The sequence below is a fragment of the Sciurus vulgaris genome (assembly GCF_902686455.1).
Source record: "Sciurus vulgaris genome assembly, chromosome: 8".
Classification (NCBI taxonomy): domain Eukaryota; kingdom Metazoa; phylum Chordata; class Mammalia; order Rodentia; family Sciuridae; genus Sciurus; species Sciurus vulgaris.
The window spans coordinates 32,764,837-32,782,862 of NC_136468.1; the positions used below are offsets into that span (position 1 = coordinate 32,764,837).

At 37.3% G+C, this 18,026-nt stretch overlaps 1 protein-coding gene and 1 long non-coding RNA gene across 4 annotated transcripts in view; one reads left to right on the top strand and one right to left on the bottom strand.

The window, feature by feature from the left end:
* TSPAN12 (tetraspanin 12) overlaps positions 1–17,796 on the top strand; it is a 77,968-nt gene extending 60,172 nt beyond the window's left edge. For all 3 annotated transcript variants that reach the window (XM_079151885.1, XM_079151886.1, XM_079151887.1), the window contains one exon: positions 16,230–17,796. In XM_079151885.1, coding sequence (XP_079008011.1) covers positions 16,230–16,535 — 306 coding nt within the window. In that variant the 3' untranslated portion in view covers positions 16,536–17,796. The remainder of the gene's footprint in view (positions 1–16,229) is intronic.
* On the bottom strand, positions 1,212–7,896 carry LOC306668557. Its single transcript, XR_013765901.1, has 3 exons — positions 3,852–7,896; positions 3,008–3,327; positions 1,212–2,013 (listed from the first exon to the last, which is right to left on the bottom strand). It is a non-coding gene; the product is annotated as an uncharacterized lncRNA (long non-coding RNA).
* Positions 17,797–18,026: the final 230 nt, after the last annotated feature.

The window sequence follows — 18,026 nt, forward strand, 5'->3', positions numbered from 1 at the left end:
GCCTGTGAATATTGAGTACTGAAAAGCCATGGGTGTTCTTCCAATTTTAGAAACTCATTTTAGAGATAGATCAGAGAATAATTTCAAGTGTATAATTTCCTCAAGTGAAATGAGGCATCCTGACATGCCTTCAAATAGATTCCAGGAAATGTAGGGATTCATGCTTTTTTTCTGATAAAGGTAGTGTTATTATTTACAGTTAACACTTGACTAGAATTTTAATACTGCAGCCAGCAAAGTAGGTTAGTCAAGTCTTATTCATACCTCTGAATTATCTGAAGTTATTAACATAGGACTAATATAGCTCTATTTAGGAAGAAAACACATTCAGGCAAAAATCAACTCAGAATATTTTACTTTGAAAAAAGCAAGTAAGTGCAATTCAGTTCTTTCCCTTGCTGAATAAAACACCCTTTGCAAAATAGAATACATTTTGGGCTTCTAACATTTCTGTTCCTTTTTTGACTTACTCAACTGAAGTTTTGCAACTAAATAGCTATGAACAATATAGCAGATTCTATAGAAACATTTATATTTTTTTCTCTAGACCTAGTATCTTGCTTTTCAATAAAAGCATCTAAGTTTTCAGGGAAAAAATGTAAATCTTATACATAATTATTTGTCTCAAACTATGCTCAAGGCTATGTTCAGACTGAATTACTTTAATAAGATACAGGATGAACAATAAACCCTGAAGCCATTTCTATGAAGAATTTAGAGAGTGACTGAGGAAGAAAGTATAGAGGAATATTCTTTTGAAAAATACTTGTGTAAATAAATGATTCACCAGTACTCAGCTCGGTACTTCTGTTGCAAGTTTTTACAGTGCCTTCAGAATGATCAACAATTTTTAAATGTTATTTTAGAGACACTGTGCTACTATTCATATTTATACCCTGTATCTTATTTTATTGCATAAGGGGTTGAATTCAACAGATAACAAAAATACAATGACAGTAATAAGGTATGGATATAATTGAATAATCAAGGTTCAGAGAAGGAGTAAGCAGACATGCTATGAAGGCAAAGTGGGTTGCTGAAGCTGACTTGCCTGTTGGTCTCAGCTTTCTGACAGCTCAGCTGAACAGGGGACACACTCGTTTGCATATTCTAAAGTTAGAAGTGTAAATATTCTAATTTTTCAAAGGGAGCACAATTCTAAAGTTTTTTTTTTTTTTTTCAATTGGGGCTTTATAGCTACTACTCTTTTAAGTTATCCAGAAAAATATCTTCAATATGACTTTTACTTTTTAGTTTTCTTTTAAATAATCTGTACATAATACTTCTTTCTGAGAGGTTCTTTATAGAGAAGCATGAAATATAATTTAATGAATTCTGATGATGGATTTAAGGACTAAAATTCTGTCTTTGAAGGATTATCTATGTGCTTTGTCAACTAAATGAGGAAGAGATAAGATTAACAAGTTATTTTAAAAATGGAGAAATCTAATAGTGTGATAGTCATCTTTTTCACTGCCATGATTAAAACACCTGATAAGAACAATTAGAGGAAGAAGAGTTTATTTGAGGCCTCATGGTTTCAGAGGTCTCTGTCCATAGATGTCTGACTTCATTGCTCTGGGCCCAGGCGTGGCAAAAATCATGGCTGGAGAATGTCCTGGAAGAAATGGAACTGGGAAGCAGAGAGAGAGAGGGGGTTCCCCTTACCATGGACAAAATATGTACCCAAAGATATGCCTCCAGGGATCCAAATCCTCCAGTCATACCCTATGTGCCTACAGTTACTAACCCAGTTATCCCTATGGGTGAACTATTGCACTGATTAGGTTAAAGTTCTCATAATCCGATCATTTCACCTCTAAACTTTATTGCATTGTCTCACACATGAGCCTTTGGGGCCCCAGGCCCCCAAAAGCTCATGTCCATCTCACGATGGAAAATATATTTAGTCCATTTCTAAGAGTTCCCATAGTCTCGACAGTCTTAGCATTGCCCAAATGTCCAAGTCCAAAATCTCCTTTGAAATCCAAAGCAAACTCTCAGCGTAAGCCCCTATTGTTAGGCGTTAAAGCGCAGTTATGGTTCCTCGCTAGCTCCCAGAAACAGATACAGGTCTCACACAAGGAACCTTTATTTTATGCAGACGATTCACGTCTGCATGGGGGAAAGGGAAGAAAAGGAAAGAGAATATGGAGCAAGGTTTCTCTCAGACATAGGAATTTCGCGGGCTGAGAGGAACCAATCGTGGAGGAGAATTCTTACAGACTGACGGATGGACCAATGACATATTAGAACGTAACGTGGGAGGCAGGAAGATTACGGCAATGTAAGCTGGAAATTCCTGTAACGTGAGAGGCGGACGATCGCAGATTGACAGTGTAAGGCCCCCAAAAAGGAAACCCCAACTCTGTCCCATGGATCAACGGCAACCCCAATCAACCGCAGGAGGCGTCACTTGATGCAAACCGCAAGAGGTGTTTATTCCAGCGCGCTGGGACCCACTCATGACTCACGCAAGAGTCCAGGAGTTGAGTCCCTAGCAGAACATCTTACAAGTTTATAAAGGCAGAAACCACACATCGGGAGGGGTTGCACATGAAAGGGGGAAAAGGGGGAAAAGGGGGAAAAAAAGGAAAAATGGGGAACAAAGCTGCCAGGAAATTTCAAAGGGGGTCTGGGTTTGCTGACAACATGTTTCACAATGTTTTACAACAGGGTGTAGATTCTGGTCAATAGTTTCTGGTAATCCTACTGTCTGAGCACTATCTGGCTATCAGGCTCAATTTACTCTTTTACTCTCTGTTTGGGGCTGTTTCCTGGAAAAGCTTTAAGGGCTTTGTTCCCATTACTGGGAGGGAAACCTTGGGGAGTTGAGATGACTAGGAGGGTGACCTTAGGGAGTTAAGATAACTGGGAGGGTGACCTCAGACAGCTTAAAAAAATGTCCATTCTTTCAACAGGTGGTGGGGGAAGCCAGGTTCCTGTAACCAGAGAGGCGGGGAGAACCCAGATTGACAGGTGGTGGGGGAAGCCAGATTCCTTACACCTATAAATATCAAAAGCAAGCTACATATATCTTTTATATAAAATCATGCAGTAAACATTTACATTCCTAACAAAATGGAGAAATAGGGGCATAGAAAGAAAGAATGGGACCAAACAAAACCAAAATCTAGCTGGGTAAATAAATTCTGTAGCTCCATGTCCAGAATCTGAGGTTCCTGGCTTCTAGATGTTTTGTCCAAAGGGCTTGCATAGCTCCACCCCTATGGCTTTGCTGGTTGTAGCCCTCATGACCTCTCTGTCGGTTTGTCTCTGCTCGATTCCCACAGTGTTCCTTTGCAGATGTACCAACTTAGCTCAATTCTGGGGTCTCCACTGCAGCTTTGGCTTCCTTCTCACAACCCCACGCATCACCCTCTTGGGCTGCTCATAGGAATTCTGACCCTGTTCTACCTTGTCTGGCCTCCCAAGCCTTCCTCTGAAATCTCTGTGGAAACTTCCATGAACCCATGAACCCGTAACTCCAGCATCCTGTATTTCTGCAGAACAAACACCACATAGTTGACACCAAGGTCAGCCACTATCTTGAACATTAGCCCAAAATCCTGGAACCTTGGATGCATCAGCCTCAGAGGACCTGGATGGTTAAGCATGGCTCAACTTCAGACCTCTTTGTGCAAGCCAGGTGCCCCCATGGTCTCTTCTCAAAGGAATTTTTACACTTACTCCCTTGAGCCTGAATCAATTGGTCTTGTCAGCTCCTGAGATGCCCTCAAGCCATCTTTCATCTTGTGCAAAGTTTTTAGCATTTCTTTAGTAACTGTAATGTCTTTAACAACCACACATTTCTCAGCTAGCCCCAGTTTTACTTAGTTTTATGGTCAGACTACAAGTTTTTCAAATCTTTCTGCTTTGCTTTCTGCTCCTGATTATCACAGTTAACTTGGCTGAAAGTCACCAGCAATACCTATACCATTGCCTGAATGCTGTGCCACCCAGAAATTTCTTTTAGCAGACTAAGAAGACCATCGCCTTTAAATTGAGCCTCACAAAAAGTCTCAGGACACAAGCAAAAACGTGGGTCATTTCTCAGCTAGACCATAATATGAATGGCCTCTTGTCCAATTTCCAATGTAGTCTTTCCTCTGAAATCTCTTGAGTTCAGTCCTTACTGTTCACAAATCTTATCTGTGACAAATCCTGTGTTCTAGTCTTCTTACCTCCCATCACAATTGTTCATTAAGCTTTGCTTATTACAACCCAAAACTTTTTCCAGCTGGTATCTCGAAAATTTTCAAAATTACTCCCACAAATTCCCAAACCTCCAAAAGCTTCTAAACCACATTGCCAGTTTAGTTACAGTAGCAACCCCACTTCTTGGTTCCAGTTTCTGCTTTAGTCAGCTCAGGTCCTGAGGTGTGGCAAACATCATGGTAGAAGAGTATGGTGGATGATCATAGTTCAGGACATTGCACCAGGAAGCAAAGAGAAAGAGAGAGATGTCTCTCCTCACTATGGACAAAATATATACCCCAGAAGCATGTCCCCAGTGACCCACTTCCTCCAGCCACATCCTACCTGCTACCCAGTTAATTCCTATCACTAGATTAATGCACAGACTAGGTTAAGGTTCTCATAACCCAAGCATTTCACCTTTAAGCTTTCTTTTCTTATCTCACACATGAGCTTTTGGGGGATACTTCATACTTGAACCATAACGAATAGCACCTCTGCTTTGAATAAATCACACCACATGAAAATAATCCTCAGGCTTCAGTGATCTGGAAAGAAGCCAACTGAATTGTGTGGTTTAACAATACAACCCTCTGTTGAGTCTTCTGGGGAACCCAAATATTTTTCATTGAATCTAAACCTTCACAATAGCTTTGATTGTCTTAAAATTTTTTATTGCATTTTTTAGGTTTATAAAATTAAAAATTGATGTCATTTTCAAAATGAAAAAATCAGCATAATCCTCAAGATGATGAGGTATATACATTGGGAAAACTTGAAGGAACTGGAACTATTTAACCTTGAGAAGAGATAGGTTACAGGGAAAGGGATGTCTTCAGTTATGTCTCCATTTCATGGAAAAGGGGTGAGCTAAGAGCAGAACTAGAACCAGTACATCAGCATCAAGAAGGAAATGACTGCTAAGAATTAAAGTTGTTCCAGTGTCTGTCTGTTGAGGCAGGAAGATCCTCTCATTATAAGTGCAATTTCATTGGTTGCTTTTCCCCCCACTGTGTATGAACCATGCTTTCTTCTTTCTTTGCAAGTCTTGTATTTTTTTTTTTTTTTGGTAGAAAACTGGACATTTTAAATAATTTAATGTGACAAATTTGACATCAGATTCTCTCCCATCCCTCCAAAGTTTATTGTTGCTTATTTGTTAATTACTCTTCTAAACTAATTCTGTAAAGCCTATATTCTTTGTTATGTGCGGTCACTGAAATCACTGTTCAGATAGCTGAATGGTCAGTTAATGAATGAACATCTTTCTTTATATACGTGGAACCAAATAGTCTCACAGCCTTTGCCAAAGTTGCATAGAACCTCAAGGTTATCCAGAGGTGAGCTCTTAAGCTCTTCTCAAGTCTTTCCAGAGTACATGTGCAACTCTGGGCACACGTGTAACTTTCTAGATCCCCGTGTCAGAACCTTGCCAAGCCCACTGTGGACTTACTATTGTCTAGCTTTTTTCTTTCAAACTTTTTGGTCACCTTGACAGTCTGCAACTCTTATGAAATGCCTTACAGCCTCAGGGACCAACAGTGGCCTCTGATTGTCTTTAGTTAACACTTTCAGGGGAAAAAGTTATTCCCCCAGTTGAGCTCAGGTCAAATAAAGACAGCCTTGTAAGTGAGGTCTTCTAGCAGACCACCAGATCTGACAAATAATGACAGTTCTGGTTGAGAATGAGGCTTTACAGAAGCTCCAACCCCATTTTGCCCCTCTGGTAGCCTTGAGGCTGCCAGTTTACACCATGATTTTTCAGGACTCCCGCAGAGCTGGGGAGGGAGAATAGGAACAGAGCAAATTAAAATGCCACAAAGCTTATGGTTCTTACTGAGATTCAGATGCTTTACTTGCATAAATGCTACTCAGATTGTGGCAGCTTGGCTGATTTCCAGAGTTCTGAAAAAGTTGATTCTTAGTTTTTGGTTAATGCTTCCATTGCTTATATATAAGAGAAACTATTCAGAAGTCCTAACTGCCCATTTAGCTGATGTCAATCCAGAAGTGCTTTTAGCTGTGTTTTAAAAAAAAAAAAAAATGGAACGTTGTTAACTAATATATCTCATTCCCAAACCGTCCTGGGAAATATTATTTACTGTACCTTTTTAAGAATAAATATGATTGCTCAAAAAAATCAAAATGAAATTTCCACAGTGCCCAGATAGGAAGCACAACAGAGTGTACTTAATTACTAATGTCTACTTTGTCTTACTCATAGCTTTAAAAATCACCTCTTCTGTGCAGTTTCTTAGCTTAAAATAAATTAGTCCAAAGGGATAGGAAATCTTATAGCAATAAAAAAGAAGAGAGAGAAAGTTTTATGGGTAAAATTTAAGCCGCAGAGACTATTGAAAAGGAAAAAATGAAGTGATAATTGACTGACAGCATTTCACAGGTTTGAATCATCAGCATTCACATTTCTTTAATGGTGTGCTTTTTTAAAACATTGTTATTAATTAATTGTGATCACCATGTTTTACAATAGATTTCTTGAACTTGTTTTATCTAACTGACATTTTATATCCTTGAATGGCTTATCTTTGATTCTGATATTCATTGTAATAAGCATTACTCAAAATATTGATCTGTCCATACGAATGCTCTTAAATTCTTTGAAGATCCATCTTTATATTAAATACTGAGAACATAGGTAAGGGATCAGCCACACGTGATCCAAGCCAATTTTTTATTAATTTCTTGAAAAGCAGATGTGAGAACATAGTACCACATTGCTTGTCAATAATGTTAGATGAAGTATTCATATCTTAATTTTCCAGTTTGAAACCAAACCTTTTTTAATTTAACTATTTTTGAGGTGAATGTTTTCAGATAATATTAAATATTTATTGGTCACAGAGTTTTCATCTATTTTGAATTTGAGCATTGTACTCTGTGACCTAACACGTCAGGTAAGATCTGGTACTCACTGACCTCTTGCTGCATACAAGATGCCATTCTAAGTGTTTGTTCATTTAATCCCCCAATATCCCAAACAGGTAGTTCCCATTATCATCTGGGCATTCTAATGACAAAATTGAAGCACAGGGGAATTAAATAACTTGCCAACGTCACATGGCTTATAAGTACCCAAATAGGGATTTGAATTCAGACCATTGTCTCTGCAGTTCATGATCTTAACCATTATACTATATACTCTATTACGTTAAAATGCTTGTTAAATTATACATAAACATAAAAGTGAATGGGCTCTGATAGAATGCCTGAGTGGAACTCTTCGAAAAGTACTTGAACTTTGGTAAATTGTTTTGTGACATATATTTTGATTTCCCTCAGAATATATATGTGTGTGCATATTTCTTGTATGTAAAATAGTCAGGAGTGACATTTTTAAACCCATTTAAGTGTTAGAAAATCATAAATATTTTAATTTCGCTTTTGGCAAAATGGATGAATCTTTGCTTATCATTTGCTGTTAATTTTTATTATAGGTCATACCAGAAAAATGGAATTATTTAAAAGTATCCATAATTAGTTTTACATGATTTTTTATTTCTCTAGAGTAATGCCTTATTGGAGAAGGTAGCATCAATATCTTTGAAATTAAAGAATTACATTTCATTCCTTCCTCCCCACCAAAATGATATAGAAATTAACAACTGACTAAATAGTCTTGTTTTAGTTGGCTCAGTGAGTTCTTTTTGGAAATTTAGAGAAGAAAATAATTTAAATAATTATGAATTTATTTTCATTCAAATAGCTGCTGCTTTTGGATAAGCACTGAGTCACTTTTACTACTCAGAATAAAAGTTTCAAAGGCAAGTTCTTGCTCGGAGATAATTTTTTAAGACTGCCTCACTTTCTGCATGTTAGTAAGCTTGTCTGTGGGTGCTTTTGATCTGAACTGTCTGAACAAGGATGTATGTGAAGAAAACAGCCTAGAAAATAGATATATTTTCTCCCTTCCTGGGAAATGGCAGGTTTGTACTGTCCAATACAGTAAGATAGTCCTTCCCTCTAGGGTGAAAGGCAGTGAAGCTTACTGCCCATTACCAAAGATGAGGGTTCCCGAAGCTTACAGTCCTCTTCCATAACAGCTTTCTGTGTGTGCAGACACCATCTGACCTTCCTGTTTTCCTTGGAACTTGAGGAACTGATATTTTCTCTGGTGATTGCCATTGCTGAGTAATACAATCCATTGTCTGTCTTCTGCCAGCAACCATTGATTGGCAGACTAATTTGTTAACTTTCAAGTAAAGTAAAATCTTAGAATTTTCAAAGTTTTTGAAATTTGTTATAAAGAGCTATCTCAGATTTTTGCTTTAGTTTACAATTAGTTTCCCCTTAAGAGAGTGAATTATTTCTTTGCTGTGGGTACTAGATACAAGGCATAGCTGTTTGGTCACTTGAGACACTGGTTACTAGAGATAAGGCAAATATGCTTTGTTCACTCAGAAGGGACACAACTGTTACTACTTTACCTCCTGTGTTCCCCCTCACCCATTTGCCTTTCGTCGTGATTTTTCCTTCTATACTTTTCCTCTTCTCCTCTCCCTTCAGAATTGACTTTAATATCTGCCATGGGAACTCTTAGGCTTTTGTATTTAAAGTGCAAACAAAAAACTTCCTCATTTTTTTTTTAATTTCTGAATTTTTTATTGTTTTATTTTCTTTTTTTATTTTTTATTTTATTTTTTTAAATTTATTTTTATTGTAAACAAATGTGATACATGTTTCAGTTTGTACGTGGAGAAACAGCATACCATTTGCATATTCATATATTTAAATAGAGTAATGATGTTTGATTCATTCCGTTATTTTTTTCCTTCCCCCCCACCCCTCCCACCTCTCTTTTCCCTCTATACAGTCCCTCCTTCCTCCATTCTTGTCCCCCTCCCACCCCCCATTAAGTGTCATCATCCGTTTATCAGTGATATCATTCCTCTTTTGGATTTTTGAGATTGGCTTCTCTCACTTAACATGATATTCTCCAATTTCATCCATTTGCCTGCAAATGCCATAATTTTATTATTCTTTATAGCTGAGTTATATTCCATTGTATATATATATACCACAGTTTCTTTATGCATTCATCAATTGAAGGGCATCTAGGTTGGTTCCACAATCTGGCTATTGTGAATTGAGCCACTATGAACATTGATGTGGCTGTATCTCTGTAGTGTGCTGATTTTAAGTCCTTTGGGTATAGGCTGAAGAGTGGGATAGCTGGGTCAAATGGTAGGTCCATTCCAAGTTTTCTAAGGAATCTCCACACTGCTTTCCAGAGTGGCTGCACTAATTTGCAGCCCCACCAGCAATGTATGAGTGTACCTTTTTCCCCACATCTTCTCCAACACCTATCGTTGCTTGTATTCTTGATAATCGCCATTCTAATTGGGGTGAGATGGAATCTTAGTGTAGTTTGATTTGCATTTCTCTTATTACTAAAGATGTTGAACATTTTTTGATATATCTGCTGATTGCTTGTACATCTTCTTCTGTGAAGTGTCTGTTCATTTCCTTAGCCCATTTATTGATTGGGTTATTTGTATTCTTGGTGTAGAGTTTTTTGAGTTCTTTATACATTCTGGAAATTAGTGCTCTATCTGAAGTATGAGTGCAAAGATATTCTCCCACTCTGTAGGCTCTCTCTTTGCATTGCTGATAGTTTCCTTTGTTGAGAGAAAGCTATTTAGTTTGAATCTATCCCAGTTATTGATTCTTGTTTTTATTTCTTGTGCTATGGGAGTCCTGTTAAGGAAGTCTGATCCTAAGCCAACAAGGTGAAGATGTGGACCTACTTTTTCTTCTATAAGATGCAGGATTTCTAGTCTGATTTCAAGGTCCTTGATCCATTGTGAGTTGAGTTTTGTGCAGGGTGAGAGATAGGGGTTTAGTTTCATTCTGTTGCATATGGATTTCCAGTTTTCCCAGCACCATTTGTTGAAGAGGCTATCTTTTCTCCATTGCATATTTTTGGCACCTTTGTCTAGTATGAGAAAATTGTATTTATTTGGGTTTGTGTCCGTGTCCTCTATTCTGTACCATTGATCTACCTGTCTATTTTGGTGCCAATACCATGCTGTTTTTGTTACTATTGCTTTGTAGTATAGTTGAAGTTCTGGTATTGCAATACCCCCTGTTTCATTCTTCCTGCTAAGGATTGCTTTAGCTATTCTGGGTTTCTTATTCTTCCAGATGAATTTCATGATTGCTTGCTCTATTTCTGTGAGGTATGTCATTGGGATTTTAATTGGAATTGCATTGAATCTGTATAGCACTTTTGGTAGTATGGCCATTTTGACAATATTAATTCTGCATATCCAAGAACATGGGAGATCTTTCCATCTTCTAAGGTCTTCCTTAATTTCTTTCTTCAGTGTTTTGTAGTTTTCATTGTAGAGATCTTTTACCTCTTTGGTTAGATTGATACCCAAGTTTTTTTTTTTTTTTTTTTTTTTTTTGAGACTATTGCAAATGGAGTTATTTTCCTCATTTCCCTTTCAGCTGTTTCATCGCTTGCGTATAAAAATGCTGTAGATTTATGCGTGTTGATTTTATAGCCTGCTATTTTGCTGAATTCATTGATGAGATCTAGAAGTTTTCTGGAGGAGGTTTTTGGATCCTCTAAATATAGAATCATGTCATCCGCAAATAGTGACCGCTTAAGTTCCTCTTTTCCTATTCCTATCCCTTTAATTTCTTTAGTCTGCCTAATTGCTCTGGCTAGAGTTTCAAGGATAATGTTGAATAGAAGTGGTGAAAGAGGACATCCCTGTCTTGTTCCCATTTTTAAAGGGAATCGTTTCAGTTTTTCTCCATTAAGAATGATGTTGGCCATGGGCTTAGCATAAATAGCCTTTACAATGTTCAGGTATGTTCCTACTATTCCTATTTTTTCTAGTGTTTTCAGCATGAAGGGGTTTTGTATATTGTCAAATGCTTTTTCTGCGTCACTTGAAATAACCATATGATTCTTATCCTTAAGTCTATTGATATGATGGATTACATTTATTGATTTACGAATGTTGAACCATCCTTGCATTCCAGGAATGAACCCCACTTGATCGTGGTGCACAATTTTCTTAATATGCTTTTGGATACGGTTTGCCAATATTTTGGTAAGGATCTTTGCATCTATATTCATCAAGGATATTGGTCTAAAATTTTCTTTCCTTGATGTGTCTTTTCCTGGTTTGGGTATGAGGGTGATATTAGCTTCATAGAATGAGTTCGGTAGGGTACCCTCCTTTTCTATTCCCTGGAATACTTTAAGAAGTATTGGAATGAGTTCTTCTTTGAAGGTCTTGTAGAACTCGGCTGAGAATCCGTCTGGTCCTGGACTTTTCTTGGATGGTAGATTTTTAATGGCTTCTTCTATTTCTTTGCTTGATATTGATCTGTTTAAATCGTGTATGTCCTCCTGGTTCAGTTTGGGAGGAGCATATGTCTCTAGAAATTTGTCAATGTGTTCGGTACTTTCTATTTTGTTGGAATACAGATTTTCAAAGTAGCTTCTCATTATGTTCTGTATCTCAGTGGTGTCTGTTGTGATATTTCCTTTTGCATCATGTATTTTAGTAATTTGAGTCTTCTCTCTCCTTCTCTTTTTTAGTGTGGCTAAGGGTTTATCTATTTTGTTTACTTTCTCAAAGAACCAACTTTTTGTTATGTCAATTTTTTGAAAAGTTTCTTTTGTTTCAATTTCATTGATTTCAGCTCTGATTTTAATTATTTCCTGTCTTCTACTACTTTTGCTGTTATTCTGTTCTTCTTTTTCTAGGGCTTTGAGCTGTAACATTAGGTCGTTTAATTGTTGACTTTTCATTCTTTTCTGTAATGCGCTCCATGCAATGAATTTTCCTCTTAGTACTGCTTTCATAGTGTCCCAGAGATTTTGATATGTTGTATCATCATTCTCATTGACCTCTAAGAATTTTTTAATCTCCTCCCTGATGTTGTTATCCATATTTCATTCAATAGCATATTATTTAGTCTCCAAGTGTTGGAGTAATTTCCTTTTTTTACTTTGTCATTGATTTCTACTCTCAGTCCATTATGATCTATTAGAACACAAGGCAGTATCTCTATTTTTTTGCATTTCCTAAGGGCTGCTTTGTGGCATAACATATGGTCTATTTTCGAGAAGGTTCCATGTGCCGCTGAGAAAAAAGTGTATCCGCTCGTTAATGGATGGAATATTCTATATATGTCTATTAAGTCTAGGTTATTGATTGTGTTATTGAGTTCTATGGTTTCTTTTGTTGGATTTTGTTTGGAAGATCTATCTGGTGGTGACACCGATGCGTTAAAGTTGCCCAGAATTATTGTGTTGTGGTCTATGTGATTCTTGAAATTGAGAAGGATTTGTTTGATGTACAGGGATGCACCATTGTTTGGGGCATAAATATTTACTATTGTTATGTCTTCCTGATTTATGGTTCTCTTAAGCAGTACGAAATGTCCTTCTTTATCCCTTCTGACTAACTTTGGCTTGAAGTCCACTTTATCTGATATAAGGATAGAAACCCCCACTTTTTTACTGAGTCCATGTGCGTGGTAGGTTTTTTCCCATCCTTACACCTTTAGTCTGTGGATGTCTTTTTCTATGAGATGAGTGTCTTGCAGGCAGCATATTGTTGGGTCTTTCTTTTTAATCCATTCTGCCAGTCTATGTCTTTTGATTGATGAGTTTAGGCCATTAATGTTCAGGGTTATTATTGAGAAATGAATTTGTATTCCTAGTCATTTGGCTTATTTTTCGTTTTTAATTTGGCTTGGTTTCTCCTTTGAGTGCTTTTTCTCTAAGGTACTTCCTCCCTTTGCTGACCTCCATTGTTGTTTTTCATTTCCTCCTCATGGAATATTTTGTTGAGAACATTCTGTAGTGCAGGCTTTCTATTTGTAAATTCTTTTAACTTTTGTTTATCATGGAAGAATTTTATTTCATCTTCAAATCTGAAGGTTAGTTTTGCTGGGTATAGGATTCTTGGTTGGCAACCATGTTCTTTCAGAGCTTGAAATATGTTGGTCCAGGCCCTTCTAGCTTTTAGAGTCTGGGTTGAGAAGTCGGCTGCTATCCGTATTGGTCTCCCCCTATATGTAATCTGATGCTTTTCTCTCGCGGCCTTCAAAATCCTATCTTTATTTTGAATGTTAGGCATTTTCATTATAATGTGCCTTGGTGTGGATCTGTTGTGATTCTGTGCATTTGGTGTTCTGTAAGCCTCTTGTATTTGATTTTCCATTTCATTCTTCAGGTTTGGGAAATTTTCTGATATTATTTCATTGAATAGGTTGTTCATTCCTTTGGTTTGTATCTCTGTGCCTTCCTCAATCCCAATAATTCTTAAATTTGGTCTTTTCATGATGTCCCATAGTTCTTGGAGATTCTGTTCATGATTTCTTACCATCTTCTCTGTTTGGGCGACTCTATTTTCAAGATTAAATATTTTGTCTTCATTGTCTGAGGTTCTGTCTTCCAAGTGGTCTAGTCGGTTGGTGATGCTTTCCATTGAGTTTTTTATTTGGTTTATTGTCTCCTTCATTTCAAGGATTTCCGTTTGGTTTTTTTTGAGAATCTTTATGTCTTTGTTGAAATGATCTTTTGCTTCCTGCAGGTGCTCTTTCAGCTTATTGGTATTATCATTCATTGCCTGCCTTTGCTCTCTTATCTCATCCTTTGCTTCGCGAATCATCTTAATCATGTATAATCTGAAGTCCTTTTCTGACATTTCTTCTAACTTTCTGTCATTGGATTCTATTAGTATAGAATCTAGATTTGTTTGGATCATTTTCTTCCCTTGTTTTTTCATGTTGTTCATGTATCTTCCCCTCTAGCGCTGCAGATCTGGGTTATTGCAGATTTCCCCCAATAGGCTTATAGTGGCCCTATAGGTTTCCAAAACCCTTTCTTTAAGTGGAGATCAATTTTAGCAGTGCCCGAATCAGAAACTATGCAATCCTAGACCAAATAGCCCCTTTGGGGACAATAACAAAATTGTCGTAATAAACAAAATGTGTTCAAATGTTATCTTCGGTAAAACAAACAGATTTACAATAATGTCTGCAGTTTCTAATGGAGGACAAAGAGGATGCAGAGGGATGAAGAAAATGGCTGTTAATGGGATAATAAAAGAATATACAGAAGTTCTAGAAAATAGAAAGGGTGAGAGTGTAATCAAAAGAAATTGGATGTTAGCATGTAAATAAGGGAGAAAGCGAATCTGAGGGAACAGGTAAACAGAAGGAAAAGAAAGCAAGAAACGTAAAGAAATAAAAACTTAAATTTTTTTTTAAAAAGGAGAAAAAAGAAAATCTACTGTATAACAGTCATATACTAATGAAACCTCCCAGTGTTCAGTAGCCTGATGTATGAGAGGTACCTGACAATGAGCTTCAAGCCTCCAGCAGGCGTCGCAAGATGGGATTTGTCCCACCGGAAGATCGGAGCTACGAGCTACGAGCTCCAGGATTATCCAAGATGGCCGCTCTGGCTTCAAAATGTGTTGGCAAATGGGGAGCTGCAGCTCAGGGGTGGACGTGGTCAGCTGGAGTCCTGGAGACAGGATGCAGTTGGTCCGGCAGTGGTCCTGGAGTTCGGGTGTGTTTGGTGTGGTTGTGGGATCCAGGAGTCCGGGTGCAATCATTTGGTCTGGATTCCCGGTGATAGGGCACAGTCAGTTGGTCTGGGGGTCCTGGCAGCAGGGAGCAGTCAGTTGATGTGAGGGCCCCTGAGGCAGGGAGTGATCGGTCGGGCTGAGGGATCCTGGAGACGGGACTCAGTCAGTCCGGCCAGGGGTCCTACAGGGCCTGGCTGTTGTCTCAAAATGGCGGCAGCCATGTGTAATCAAACCTGCAGGTACTGTGACAGTGAACTTCCAGGCAACAGCAGGCAGCTGGTTCTCCAATGGCGGTCTGCGGTCAGTCTGCTGGCAGCTGTCGGCCGATCGGGAGGTGAACCTCGAGCTTTGGGTGATGGATGGGGTGAGGCAGGCCATGGACAGGCGAGAGGCAGGCAAATGGCAGATGATAGACGCCTGACAGTGAGCAATCTGCACTCAAAAAAGGCATCGATATGCTGGCAGATTGCGGGTGATCACAGCAGACAAATGGGGTAAAGAGCAGGGGATCGATAAGCAGCAAAAACTGCCTCACCGAGAAATAGATATCCTCTGCGGAATCCGGCGTTGCGGAGCGACAAGGAACGCAGTCTCCCTCTAGACCGCCATCTTGGATCTCCCTCATTTTTTCTTATGTCAGGTGTTTCTGACCTGTATAGGAGCTAAAGACATGTTTCAGATTGTTGCCTGGTAGAACTAGAAACTGGTTCATGATAAAAATTCCATGTGTATTTCTGCAGTACACCATGAAGAAAGGATGAGGTGGGGTGTCTAGATTGATTCCTATGCATCATCATGTTCTGGCAGCAGACCGTGGAAATGCTTCTGCTCCCTGGGGAAAAATTTGACCAAATTACCTATAATTCAACAATGAACACAATTAGAACAATAATAATAATGTTGTTTTAGAAAAGTTTAGATGAGTCTGAATCAGGGGTCAACAATCTATTGCCTATGAGCCAAATCTGCCCTGATACCTACACATGAGGTTTCTTTGGAAGATACCGCTTTCATTTATTTACACATGGCTGCTTTCATATTACGGTGGAAGAAATAAGTAGTTGCAATAGAGGCCATACAGCTTGTAAAAACCAAAAATATTTACTATTATTCCTTCATAAAAAATTAAAAAAAAAAAAAAACAGAAAACAAAACAAGACAAAATGTTTGCCAAATTCTGCTCTAGATGTGGGATTTCATACCAGTGAGTCTTAGTTTCTGGTTGTGTAGACAATGAAAGAAGGGGGCAAGTTCATCAGAATCAGCTAAGCAGACTTTTTAAAAGGTGCACACCTCCCTCTCTCCTCCATTTCAGAAGCCTTTCCTGTTGAGAGTCACATTTTAACTTTATGTTTCTAGTTAACTGATACATAGCCTTTGTTTTCACTATTTTTGACTCTTTGTAACATATCTACACTGATATTGATCATGTTATTTCTTTTACAGGGCTGTGGGAAGAAAATGTATTCTTTTCTGAGAGGAACCAAACAACTGCAAGTACTAAGATTTCTAGGGATCTCTATTGGAGTGACACAAATCCTGGCTATGATTCTCACGATTACTCTGCTCTGGGCTCTGTATTATGACAGAAGGGAGCCTGGAACAGACCAAATGATGTCCCTAAAGAATGACAACTCTCAGCACCTGTCATGTCACTCAGTAGAACTGTTGAAACCAAGTCTTTCAAGGATCTTTGAACACGCATCCATGGCAAACAGCTTTAATACACACTTTGAGATGGAAGAATTATAAAGGATATCAAAGAAGGAAATCAAACTTGGTTTATGGGACTTGTGAATTTTTGAGTACACAGTTATCTGTTTCAGAAATTTGCAGACATAAAAATATTGCCATAAAAGAATGCCTAGGTATATAATTTTCTACTCTTTAAAATTGAGAGGAAAAAGTTTCTGTGTCACCACCTAGACAATAACTGATGCCCTTTATGATGCTGAGGACAGATTTAGTAGCCACTTTATAGCTCTTATAAGATTTTTACTGAACACACTTATGTTTTGAGGTAGCATGTTTGGTTGGCATTTCTGCATCCATGTAAATGAGACACATATGCTGAGATTAGAGCTACAGTAAAGGTTGATTTACTTCCACTGGCTAGTATATAAAATATCACTTAACTGCTAACATAGGAAGTTAAATAGTACTAATGACTTGTATTACTTGATAATATATTCTTTTGAGGGTGACTAGACTATATATATATGAATGTTTCAAATTGGTGTCAACCTAATTAGGATTTTTGCTGGTTACTGAAATGTTCTTAACATTTATAAGAGCAAACACTTTGTCTTAAACTGATCAGGGAAATATGTGTATATAAGTCTGTTCTACGTTTGTATAATTCAGTAGATTTCAATTCTATATAATGTAAGAGTAACAATTGTGAAAAGGATAAATTTGTCTTGTATAGAACCATTATTTTTAGTCTTTCCTATTCATAGAGCTTTTAAATTCTGTCTTGAGTCTACATTGCATTATATCTGTTAATTTAAATACTTAACCACTAATTTTGAAAATTACCAGTGTGATACATAGGAAGCATTTTAAATTCTGAATATAATCTGGTTTTAGTAAGTATTAACAAGAAAATTTACACATAATTTAGTTGATTTAGTAAAGAGTTGGATACAATTTTCTTTGAAGCAAAGATTCTTTTTGACAATAAACATGCTTTAAAAGAGTTTATATTTGCCTTTTCCAAAAGGAAATAACAGTCTTCAAGTCAATATAATTTTACAGAAAGTAGTTTTCTTTGTCTCCAGAAAAATGCTTGTGAGAAACATTAAAATAAGTGACAGTTTAACAAGAGATTATCTTCACCTTATTTCACTGATTAATATACTGTGGTGAATCACACAGATTATTAATTTTTTACAAAGGTAAAATATATTTATTTGAAATGGAAAAAGTGCATTTTACTGTATTTTGTGTATTATGTTTATTTCAGATTATGGAAAGAAAATTAAAACAACTGTCAATAAATATTTTCTAGAGAGTAATGATTTGGGACTATTTTTTGTACATATATTTTGCTACTTCAAAAGGTTAGCAACTGGAGAAAGATATGAGATGGAATGCTTGAGTAAGTTATTAATAATTTCCAAACTCCAGAACTCATATATACAAGTATGTATTTTCCCTGAGGAGACAAAAATATCTGGTTTTTTGGGGTTTATTTGTAGAAATATGATAAGTAATATTGGTGCATAGAATATAAAAATATGC